General features: G+C 44.8%; 2 protein-coding genes across 11 annotated transcripts in view; one reads left to right on the top strand and one right to left on the bottom strand.

The window, feature by feature from the left end:
* The window catches only part of JADE1 (jade family PHD finger 1), a 132862-nt gene extending 126436 nt beyond the window's left edge, over nt 1-6426 (top strand). For all 9 annotated transcript variants that reach the window (XM_066186652.1, XM_066186655.1, XM_066186649.1 and 6 more), the window contains 3 exons: nt 218-748; nt 2309-2426; nt 2923-6426. In XM_066186652.1, coding sequence (XP_066042749.1) covers nt 218-748; nt 2309-2426; nt 2923-3824 — 1551 coding nt within the window. In that variant the 3' untranslated portion in view covers nt 3825-6426. The remainder of the gene's footprint in view (nt 1-217; nt 749-2308; nt 2427-2922) is intronic.
* A 2273-nt stretch (nt 6427-8699) lies between these two features.
* Nucleotides 8700-12433, bottom strand: part of SCLT1 (sodium channel and clathrin linker 1) — a 28505-nt gene continuing 24771 nt past the window's right edge. Inside the window, exons 19-21 of one of the 2 annotated variants that reach the window (XM_066186659.1) lie at nt 12087-12165; nt 10850-10945; nt 8700-8946 (exon numbers count right to left, since the gene is read on the bottom strand). In XM_066186659.1, coding sequence (XP_066042756.1) covers nt 8884-8946; nt 10850-10945; nt 12087-12165 — 238 coding nt within the window. In that variant the 3' untranslated portion in view covers nt 8700-8883. Of the gene's footprint in view, nt 8947-10849; nt 11005-12086; nt 12166-12433 lie in introns of those variants that run through there. The other variant, XM_066186660.1, reaches the window with a different exon arrangement.

Raw genomic sequence — 12433 nt, 5'->3', positions numbered from 1 at the left:
AACACTGCTGTCCCTCTGGGCCACTTGATCCTTGCCTGGCCTGAAAGCACTTAGTCAGAACCCTAATTAAAGACAGCAAGGAAGTACATGCAGCTGACAAGCAGAGCGTGGTGACAGGGTTCTTCTTCCAAAGCAGCTCCGACTTCTCCAATAGTTTTAGGCAGTGTGGCTTCTTAACTTTGTATTAATTTGGTTAATTGCAATTTATTTTCTCCAGTGTTCAGTGAAAAACTGCAGAACAGCCTTTCACGTCACCTGCGCGTTTGACCGCGGCCTGGAGATGAGGACCATCCTGGCAGAGAACGACGAGGTGAAGTTCAAGTCGTACTGCCCCAAGCACAGCTCCACCAAGAAAGCGGATGCTGAGACTTTGGGTGAAAGCCCAGGTCAGGAGAACAGGAATGGGATTCAGGACACCTCTCTTCCTGCCCACATGGACCCTTTCCACAGCATGGATCAAAACCAGGAGGAGGCCCACAGGGTCAGCCTCCGCAAGCAAAAGCTCCAGCAGCTGGAGGACGAGTTCTACACCTTTGTCGAGTCTTTGGAAGTGGCCAAAGTGCTGCGGCTGCCTGAGGAGCCGGTGGAATTCCTTTACCAGTACTGGAAACTGAAGAGGAAATCCAATTTCAATAAGCCTTTGATTACCCCAAAGAAGGATGAGGAGGACAATCTGGCCAAACGGGAGCAGGATGTTCTGTTCAGGAGGCTGCAGCTCTTCACGCACCTGCGGCAGGACCTGGAGCGGGTAAGCCCCGGCAGTGCCCGTGCTGGCGGCAGTCAGCCCAGATCCCAAACCACTCCCCCCGAGCTGCACTCAGCTCAGAGCTGTGCTGTCAGGCAAGACCACTGACAGTAAATTTCTCTGGAGCACAGCAATTGCCCTTTGCACGCAGAGGTCAGTCACAGGGCCGGCGGGTCTTGGCATGCAGCGTTCAATCACCTGCAGCTGGACTGGCGTGTTTTTGCTTGTGCTTTTTTACTGATTAACTCCCATGGCTGTGGACTGTAGTGCAGCTCCCAGCTGAAGCCTTTCAGCCTTTAAGGGCTTTCCATGCTCCTTTCATTCGGTGAAAAGGATGATGAAACTTGCCTTGACTTGCAGTAGGTCTGTTCTTCATTGGCACACCAGAGAAGGATGATGTTTCCCTGGACTGTCTGTGTAGGTTTGGGAGGTAAATCATGTTTGATTCATTTAGGTTTTGGATGTTTGATTCAGTAGGATCAGTTCGATGTTTCTATAAGTACATCTGATCCTGAATTCCTTTCTTTTTGGGTTAATATAAGAGCTCTTTAGAGCCAGAAAGAACACTGAAATTAGTTTTTCACGTCCCTACAGCACGTGGCTCATGTAGGCCATGGATGAAAGCTGGCTCAGGAGGTCCCACCTCAGTAACCTGTGCACCAGAGCATTTCTTTCATAATATTGTCTTATCTTTAAATCAGGACAGCAGGTTCTCATGGATGTACTGCATCCTTTGTAAAGGATCCTGATGCCTAATTACTCTTATAATGAATTGTTGTAGTTTTTCTTTTGATTTTTCTCTTAGTTTCAACTCCAGTCCATGGCCTTTCTTGTAGCTGTTCAGATGGTCCAGATCCTAGCTGTTACTTGGGACCTTCTGTTCCTGCTCCATGTGCTAAAGCTTTCTTGTCATCCTCTCTTTGATCAGCTAAATAATTAGAGTTTATAACTGGTTCCTGGATCTTAAATTACTCTGTGTGAATCCTTTCCATTTCTAAATGTGATGTCAAAACAGGATATGTGATTTTAGTAATATTTTTAAGGTTTTACTGCTCTGTTCCCACTGATTGTACATTCAAGATAATTTGGATTTTAAAAAAGGGACCTTTGCAAAAACAGACACACTTGTTACACTTCTCCAGATCAGCCACAAGGTTGTAATTCACAGGGCACCACCCTGTACTGAGAGGGGAGCCATGGAATCATCCACCTGTACTTCTCAGTGCTTCCCTCATCGGGGAAGCATTTAATACTGAGTACATTCAACATTTCCCTAGATTTTGTGTGTGTGTGACTCAGGTGTTTGTAGAAGTTACTTCTGTGCTGTGCTTCTCCAAATCTGATGGAATAATCTGTCAATTAAAATTCCTGTCAATTCAACAGCTAATTTGTCAGTTAAATAGACCGTTCTCTAAGAATTGCGTTGAAGGTGGTTTAATTTAAATACACTACTAACTTGTTTAAATGGTGTGTAGTGCTCCAGTTGAATTAATTCAAAGCACAGAGAGGGCAATATCCTGGGAATCCAATTCCTGTAAAACCCATTCCCTTGCTGTCTTCCAGGTGCGTAACCTCACTTACATGGTGACGCGGAGAGAAAAAATCAAGAGATCTGTTTGCAAAGTTCAGGAGCAGATATTTAACAGCTACACAAAGCAGTTGGAACAAGAAAGAGTTTCAGGTATGCCTCAGTGTTCCCTTCCTCCTGTTAGACCACGGGGACAGGGTTTGCTTACAGGCTGTGAAGGACAAACATTTCATTCCTCAGAAAGATGAATACCTTCAAAATTACTGCAGTGGCCAGATTATCCTTTAACTATTGAGTAACTAATAAACCATATTTTAGATGGCATCAGTCAGATCCACTTGCTGGTTGCTTTTTGCCTCTGTCTCCGAGGAGTGTCTTTGTCTTAGTGGACAGAGCAGTGCTCGGAGTTGTGTTTGCTACAACTACAATCAGGTGCAGGTACAGGAAAATAAAACCACAGCAGCAGGATGTTGTGAAACCATGACAGAGCCACAGAGTTGTGACCTAAAAGTGCAGGACAGGCAGCCAAATACCCATTTCAGATGTGAACATGTCGGGCATGAGGAGCAGAGTTAAAACAGGTACATTGCAAACCAGTATTTACACAGCTATGGAATTGCTTGATTAAACTTAGTTTGCTTCCCTGCAGGTGTGCCTTCCTCATTCTCCTCCCTGGAAAACACGGTGCTGTTCAACAGCCCGTCGCTGGGCCCCAACGCCCCCAAGATCGAGGACCTGAAGTGGCATTCTGCATTCTTCAGGAAGCAGATGGGCACATCCCTGGCCCACTCCTTGAAAAAACCGCACAAGAGAGACAGGGTAAGAGACAGGTCTGGGAACGACAGCAAAGCCCTGCTGAGGCAGCCCAGCCCGAGGGAAGGGGGCGCAGCTCCAGGCGGCTTTTTAAATTTCGACAAGACCTTCGCTGAGACGCGGATTGTACCGGCACAGCAGAAGAACGGCGTCGTCATCCCAGAGCACAGGAAACGAAGAGACAATCGCCCGCAGTGCGAGGTGGCCAAGGCAGAGCTGAAGGAAAAGACTTCTAAACACAACCACAAACTGCTGAGACCCACAGAACTCTCTCAGAGGCAGTTGGAAAACAAAAGGGCTGTGAACCACTCCGGTGGTAGGTCAGCGCCTGGCACTCGGAGGGATATAGTGCCTAAATGTAACGGGGGTCTGGTCAAAGTAAACTCCAATCAGACAGTAGTTAAAGTGCCTACCACGCCCACGAGCCCAGGGAAAAACTGGGGCGGATTCCGAATTCCAAAGAAGGGGGAGAGGCAGCAGCAGGGGGAGAGCCTGGAGGAGCCCTGCCGCCAGAACTCCGGCTACCCCTACCTGGGCATGGGCAGAGTTCCGGCGAAGGAGCGGACAAAGAGCAAGTTAAAGGCCGACAGTGAGAACGATGGCTACATCCCCGACGCCGAAATGAGCGACTCGGAGACGGAGTTGGCTGAGGAGAAGTGCAGGCAGCAGAGGCTCAGCCCCAGCAGCAGCATAGGCAGGAGGACGGACATTATCCGCAGGAGCATCCTGGCCACCTGACTGGACACAGGGTCAGTGGAGTCACTGCCGACAAGCCAATCCCACCTTGCTCAGCGGTGTGAGAGAGGAGCCTTCTTAGACAGAGCTACAGACTGACAAACTGAAAGCCCATTCTTTCTGAGTTGTATAAATATGTTTACATGCACTTAAAGCTGTTTTAAGCTCTTTTTGGGTTTTTTTTTTTGTTCTTTTGGGTTTTTTTTCCCCCTCTTCCCCTCCACACCCCCTCACCCTCCCCATTTCTGTGAGAGGTTTGAGTCTCCCTTATTTGCCACTTTCCTGAGTAAGCAGAAGAGTGACATCGCTACTCAAACAGGAGTTGGGATGCACACAACTCACAAAAATCTTCTAAAGGGGCTAGGGTGAGTAGGAGGAATCAGGCTGTGTTCGTCCTTTCTAGCTAAAAGGCACTGAAAATTTTACTCCCTGCCCCTGACTTCTGGAAAAGCACAAGCTCTTAATTTAACGTGTGTGTATTGAATGGAAGATGGTTGTTAGACCATGCTGCACTGCACTGGTAAATCCCATCACAAATTCTCCCTGTCCCTGGGCAGGGGCAGCTCTTTCTCCTCTCTTTGCAGATTGTGTTGTGTTCAGTTTGAGCACAGGTGGCAGCTCAAACCCCTCCCTATGCTCCAGAGTTTACATGTAGACGATGACCAGGCACAGCCAGGACATTGCACTGGGAGAGGAGGAAGGGACAGGGCAGGGCTTGAAAGATTGGGACTGTCACAAAGGATGTTCCCCAATGGCTCGGCTCTGAGCACGGGGCAGGTCTGGAGGCTCCAGCACTCCGTGGAATAAACCTGTCACCCGTAGTCAGGCACCTGCCTTCGGGAGTGTGATGACAATGCCAGACAGAAGTTTTCTATGGCACTAGGCAGGAGGGTTTCCCAAAGGCCACCACAGATGCACTAATGATATGTACTGGGAGAGTCAGGCTTATGACACTAAAAGGTTGCTTTAAATGGACACAAATATATATTTTTAAATAGGACAAAACACAAAGGCAATACATTGTGATTAGCTCTTTACAGTCAAGCAAAGAAAAATCTATTTGGTTCTATTATGGACTAGATTTGATGGAAAAGGGAACTCGTATTCTGATTGTGTACTTTTTTAATAATAATTGCAAGTGGCAATAATGAGTAAGCTGAGAGCAATAATCTGACCAGGTTGTGAGGATACTGTTTTGTACCGAGTGCACACATCACAGTGGAGCATTAGGAGCCTGTACATTTTGGAATTTTTCATAGATGTAGGAGAGGTATGTACTGGTGAAGAAGTTTTAGCAGCAATGTGTTCACAGAGAGGTTGAAAAAAAGAAACCTTCTCCTCCCCTTTCCCACTCCCAGCATGCTGTTACGGCATCCACTCACCTTGGAATGTCTGACCCTTGTCTCCCAAAGAGGGAACACTGGCAACAAAGAATTCCTCTGCCATAGGACTGAGGATTCAATCAGAAAATAAAAAAGGCTATCTTGCTATGCAAGTTAACATTATCAATTAAATATTTCACCAGAATGCATCCCTGCTTTAAAACTTGGAAGTCTTAACCATTTGAAGAATTGGGGAATTTTATGTAAGATAATACCCTTTCAGAATCCTGTTGCTGGTCCCAAGAATTCAGAGTAATTACATGACTTAGAGAGGTGGAAGTCAGGCAGGGCACTGGTGACTGAGGTTACACAGTCAAAAGGTAAAAGCCACTAAGTTCTACTCAACATCCAGCGACATTCTCCAGACAGGCACTGGTATTTTGGCTAAGAAAAAGCCCATGACCGCACAGGAATCGTCAAGCCATAGATGGAATACCCTAAATTTGGATCCTGAGGAAACCTTTCACCTCACACCCCTTGGACGGAGGTACCTTGTTAATTTGCACTATTATGAACACTAACGTGCAGAGTGAATGCCTTAGCTGCTGTGTGCCCTGGCACTGAGGGCAAAAAGCTTTGGGAGGTTCCCAGTGGAGCTGACCCCAAACCAAAAAGGCTGTGGTACGACCGGCTCTGTAGGTTAGTTTTGTCCCTGTGCTTAGCCCTCAGCAGGAGGTCGTCGGAGGTACTGCAGTGACAAACCCACCCCTGTGCTTTACTGGGATTTGCTGGATTTCTGTTTCCAAGCGTGACCTTTCCTTGTGCTGACTGACCAAGAGATCTTTGGTCTGATCCGTGTGTTCTGTCCAACTGTAGGCTAGCTGAACGTCTGTAGAGAAGCCTGGAATGCCATTTGTTAGGTTATAAACTCACACAGATCTAAATGAAGGGTTCATGTTGTGTACAGATCTTGATTTTCAGAAGTTTGAGACAATTGTGATGACATTTGTAAAACTTGTACAGATTTTTCACTATGTGCCTAGCATTGGTGTCCATTCAGCTGAAATTAATTAAAAAAAAAGGTGCATGAAGAGAAACAGAAATAAAAAAGTATATGTAGAGATGACTATTTTATATTACATGGCCCAATCCTGTATTTATTTTCTCCCTTTTTTGAAGTATTTCTAAAGACCTAGTTGAAACAGCTGTATTTTTTGTTAAAATATTCCGTAGAATTGTGCCTTTTGTCTGTATGTGAATAAATGCTGTACATTTTTGCAGTATCCTTGCCAGCAGTGGTTTAGACCTATCTGTATTTGTATTTGGGGTCTTACAAAAACACTTCTCTGCAATGATCTGAGCAGCTTTCATGGGTTAGTACAGGTATCAGCGTGCACACTGCAGCTGCGGATTTTGTACATTTTTAAGGTTTTAGGATTGTTGCTGACAGCTGTGCCCATCCCATCAACAGCGCTCTGTGTGGTTTTCCCCTCGGCATCCTCAGAGAGATGCTGCTTACCTCAAAACATTCATATTTGTAGACAGAGGATGTCCTTGTAAAGTCCATGATCTGCATTTGCGTTCCACTGGAAAAGGAACATGAGGCTTGAACCCGTGGATCTTTGGGATAATTAGGCTGAAAGTTCAAGCAGTACTGGCTGGGGTCCGGCAGCACTGGAGATTTGCTTCTGTAGCAGATTTCCAGGAGCTGAGGTTTCCTCTAAACTCCAGATGCAGAAATATGGAATGGACTTGGTGCCAAGCAAGAAAAGGCAAGGCAAGGCAGTGAAAGGACACACTGAGCAATCCATCTTGAAAAAAAACAGATCTCCCAATTTATGAGCAACATGGGAGCAGGCTCCTCTGGAAATGAAAGGAGCTGGAGGGTGCATGATGAGCTCCACGTGACCACATTCCTGTTGGTGATGCCATGAGGCAGACCAGGACGGAAACCTTTTCCTTTCATTGTGCCATCTGCTGGAATTGCTCTCCTGCCCCTTCCCTTCACCCTGAGGTGCTTGTGTCATCCCCGCAATTCCTGCTCTGGCAAACAGCCACCACACAGGAGCTGCAGCCCAAGGTGAAATGCACATCCCCATAATTAACAGGGAAGAGTGCAGGTGCCCTTCTGTGCCTCCAGGAACAAATACACAAATACTGCCTGCCCCTTCCAGCCAGGCTTTGCTTCACAGCCAGAGCCTGCCTTGGAGGAGTGAAGGGGATTAATGGCTGACACAAAATCTTCCAGGTGGCCTGTCACCATCTCAGCTGTGCATTATGCAAATGGAAACAAGGTGCCTGGTACTTGCCTGCCTCTGTATCACACTGCTGACTGATGAAAATCTCACCCAAACAGACGCTTGGAGCCTCTGAAAAATGTATCCGTGTTGTTTTGGACGATCTTCCACATCTTTTAACCAAAACTGAGATTAAGAGATTGCAGTGGATACAGGCATCTATCAAAAAGAAAAAGCAACCACTGGAGGAACTAATGGCTTTCTCTGGAGGAATTGTTTCTGAGGGTGTATCCGTCTTGCAGGCTCCACCTGAGCAGCCAAGATTTCAGGAGGCAGCACAAAGTCTTGCTTCCACAGGGGGATCAGCCCAGCTCCTTCCTCTAAAATGCAAACATGGTGAAGATCCACGCCCATGGACACACAGGTTTGTCAATCCAAATGAGACATTTCCATCAAGCTGGGCAAGCACTGCCCAGCAGCTGAATGAGAGGTTAGAAACCAGAATTAGACTCTTCACATTTGAGTGGAAGGACAGGCAGTTATGTCAGTTAAGGCCACGGCGTGAGCCCTTCAGAATCAGTTAAACACCTATGAAATGCTTGTAATACATGCTAAAAGAGAAAATCAAGTTTGGCTGTAACTGCAGAATAATAGCTATGACATGTCTCAACTATGAAGAAAAACCCCATGTACGTGAGGATTCCCACATCCTGGATCTGTAGGATTGAAATCCACTATTTCCAAAGGCATAAGGGCTGTGTGACTTCACCTTTGAGCAAATTGAAGCCAGAGAATGGAAGTTCCCAGACAAGGGAGCAGGTAAACAGAAATGCAATGAATTGTAAAAGAATCATAAAGTTAATAGTATATTAGGAAGAAAAAGCAGAACTGGAGGAAGATTACAGAGCTCAGCAATGAGCTGAGTAGCCACAGCAGCATTTCCATCATTACCTGTACCTTAGGGGCATCACACCAAACTGAACTGAATTCTTTACCCAGGAAGGCAATAGAGGCATCATGAAGCTCCAACACTGACCATGAAAAGAGCAACTCTGACATTCATGATGTAATGAGTCTAATTAGAATTCATAAAGGATCTTCAAATTGTTCCCTAGTTACCTGCACTCTAAAGAAAAATTAAAGATACTGAGTGCACATGAGCAAAGCTGAGATGAATTTCAATACAAGTATTACCTACTCCCTGGACACAACCTTGTCACAGCTGGAGCTGGTGGATTTTAGACCAAAACCCCCTGAATGTGTCACAGCACCGTCTCAGATTTTTTCATTTGCTACATTAAAGGACTTGAATGACAACATTTTGCAGGCTTCTTCCAATCTTTATTGTGCATACAGAGGCAGGATCTTCATCCACTCCTTTTTTTACCAGAATTTGTCTTAAGTTTTACAAGCCTTGCTGTGCTTTAGACTGTAGTGCTCCAATATGAAGATTCTCCAGCAATTCTCCTAACTCCCAACATGGTGAGTGATAAAAACACGTGGTTAAATGTCTTCCAGATCCTTCAGGGAAACAGCTTTTTTATTCTGTGTAGTTATCAGGCTGAGCTGTAATGAAACACAAGCAGATGATAGCTCCTTAATAATTCTTGGTAGGATCAAAGTAACAGTAGCATTTCCATGCTAAATGTGTCATGAAGGAGAGGGAACAAGCACAGGCAGTGTGAATTTGGGATGAACAGCAGAATTTACAGTGTACTCTGTAGATGACTACTGCTTTTGTCTTATTTCAGATCCCAGAGAATACAAGATGATAGGTAGTAGGAATATACTTTAAAAGACACTTACAGAATAGATGTTTTAAACTTGTGCAAACATTATTCTGTATTTTTTATGCTTCTTACTGAATCACTCTTATTTCAGAATAAGCTAAGATTTACAGCCATTGAACTGACCACAATAAAAGTGTAATTTCTACGCTCCCTACTAGTCCAGCTCTAGTCCATATTTGGTACAATTTTACAGTGAAGGTGGATAATGTGGTGAGAACACACAAGTCAGAAAGCAGCCCTCAGCCTACAGATTAGGAATAGAGAGAACCATCCCTCTGAATCTGACGGAACTCACACATGAGCATTCAGCCTTCTGGGGCCTAGGAGAGAATAAATACCCAAGATTCAGAAGAGGGGACATTATTCCAGCACTGCTGGAAAATTTCGGCAGGGACAGTGCCACTGTGTGTTTTTTTGGGGTGGACAGAAAAAGGAAGGGGCTTGGCACAGCAGTTCTGAAGTCACTACAGGGCAGTGACAGGCCTCTGCAGTAACCTCTGCCACGAGGGCAAGGCTGTTCTGAAGTCTGGCAGCAAGATCTGGGCAGCATTTGGGCTGCACAACATCAAATCTCTTTGTGATCTTTCAGAGAGAGCCTGGTGAGGAACAGCTAATTACCAATGTTTTCAGGAACAGCAAGACCTCTTCCTCTATGGACACCAAGGCCATGAGTTTATTCCCTTGAAATGTGACATCAGCATGTTTGGGTTTTTATGGGAAGACAGCATCTCAGAAGCATTAGAGCTAAACACATCCACATAACAAACAGGAGGTTAAAAAAAAAGAAATAAATTCCTCTTTCAGAGCAAATCTTCAGCAGCTGAATAGACCTTGTCATGACAGAGAGCATTTAGAGCCAGGAACCACAGCTTATGTTATGACAGCTTGGCAGCTATGCCCATTTATTCACTGCTGTTGGGAAAAAAAATGCCATTTGTCCTAACTGAGCAATTTAGGTCAGCCAAACACTTCCTCTCTGCAGCTCACATGGGGTCACCCACAGTAACAAGCTGCAATTTGCAAATGCTTTTCCTAAATCACTGTAAGAAAAGCAGGAGGCAGAAAGACCATCTTTACTTAATAGGAGGCCAGCTTGAGTAATGAACTTCCTTGGCAAAAAAATGAACTCAGTGAATAAACCCCCATGGGATTTGCTCCAAGTTGTACAGCTTAAACACTCTGGAAAAATTGAATACTGAGAGGGCTGCACTCTTTCTCTCCTTTACCTCTCCAATGGCCTGGAAGGAAACAAGCATTTCCTACTGTGTCTGCACAGTTTTTACCATTGCAGGAGCTGCTGCAGCTGTTGCACACAGCCGATGGTAACTGCATGGGTGCACTCCAACAGACCTGTGCTGTGCAAACAGGAGCCACAGCTATTTAAGGGGTGTTTTCTGTGTTTGCTGACTTGCCATTTCTAAAGCTGGAAATGCCTGTACACCTTCATTCACACATTTTGAACTGTGCAGGTTTAATTCATATCAAATTGGTTTCCACAAACAAACCTAAGCTGTCAAATAAACATCCTGTCAGAAGGTGACATGTCCAAAATCCAAGCTCGTTCAAAGTCCTGTTGGTGGTAATGCTCATAAATGATCACCTCTGCCTCAGGAATGATGTCATGTGAGTACTTTTGCATATTCCATGTGCTTGGATAACACTTTTTATGAGCTGGGTACCTGCTGGGATGCTGTGGCTGCCCTCTGTTCCGCCTGGCTCAGCCGCCTCTGAAGCCTGTCGATGTATTCCCGATATTCCATCATCAGCGTCTCATCCTGTGGAAACAGAACCTGTCATCACAATGCCAAATTCTTCTTTGCTGAATCCACTCATTCTGTAGCAAAAAAAAAAAAAAAAGCTTAACACAAGAGGAATGTCAGAAGTGGAACTGTTTTCCCCTTACAATAAAAGCCTAGGGATAAACAGCTGATGTATCAGAGAATTTCCAGCTCAAATGTGACATCATCTGACTTTTCCAATCAATCAATCAATCAATCAATCAGTCTGCAGGGGAAGTTTTACTCATTTCACCATTTTGAAGCAAGATGCATAAAGGCTGACACATTAATTCAGGATATTTAATCCACACAACCTTACAATGTAAATGTTTTAGCTATGCTCAGAAGAAAGAGGAATACAGTAGATAAGACAAATGGGATGATTCTACAAATGCTACAGATCTCCTCTGTTCCCTTCAAAGGGTCTGTAGAAAGTCTTTCTTAACTCACAGAAATCTATTCCTGCATCATTTTTCTCCTCTAAATAACACAGCACTTAAAAAAAAACAACCCAAAAAACCCCAAAACAAACCACCAAAAAAACGAAGACAGAAAGACTTATCCTGGATAGAATGGAATGTTATCCCAGATTTATAAGGCTGCCAGGAAAGCCCTTTCCTAAAGTGGCCATTAAGTATTGAACAATGCACATTCCAAAAGAACCCTGCCCTTCATCTTCAATGGATAATGCTTTTAGCCATATGCATGCATGGACACAGAATGTAAATGCTGCATGCACACAGCACGCGGAGGACTTGGTGTCTCTGTATATCCCACATTATCTGTAATCCCAGTGCCTGCTCCTGTTTTGAGGCTTGCAGGGATTCACACGCAGAAGGAAGTTCAGAGCCATTTCCTGAGATTTGTCCAGAATTGCTAGATTAGTCACTCAGAAAGACGATTTCTCCTTTCACTTTTGTAATTTGAGAGTAAAGTTCATTTGTCTTCCTGCCACTGGAACACGTCAGTCAGCAAGAAACTGTGAGGCTTCCCAATTGTTACTGACTATCCCTGTCAAAAATCCTTAATTTTCTCTAAACCAGCAACATAACTCACCTAAATAGGTTTCTGCTATGATCTTAGTGTATGCACATCAGGCTGTAACTGAAAGTGGCTGTCACATCAGTCATTATCTTACCTCAGCTACCTTCTCATTTGCTATTTCCAGCTGGGAAATGAGCTCCTGGCTCCGCAGTTTTTGTTGACGCAGCTCGCTTCTGGGAATCAGAAGAAAAGATGCTGATTAGCAAACAGTGGTACTTCAGTTATTGGAATGTAATGCCATAGATAGTTCTGTGAATTGTGGAGGCTTATGGTGGGTTTTAATTACGGGGTTACTCTTAAAACACCGATTTCAAAAGCACCACACAGCACTTCTTCATGCTGTGCATTCAAAACTGTAATGGCAGAGGAACAAGATGTATTTCTTGGAATCAGCAAGACTTTGTCAAGAGCACTTGACATTTTACAGGGTTTTTTTTCCCC

This window comes from Chamaea fasciata, unplaced genomic scaffold (assembly GCF_029207755.1).
Source record: "Chamaea fasciata isolate MVZ Bird 193981 ecotype frontalis unplaced genomic scaffold, bChaFas1.0.hap1 SCAF_6, whole genome shotgun sequence".
Classification (NCBI taxonomy): Eukaryota; Metazoa; Chordata; class Aves; order Passeriformes; family Sylviidae; genus Chamaea; species Chamaea fasciata.
Note: the sequence above shows the minus strand (reverse complement) of the source record. Positions and strands in the feature narration are given on the sequence as shown.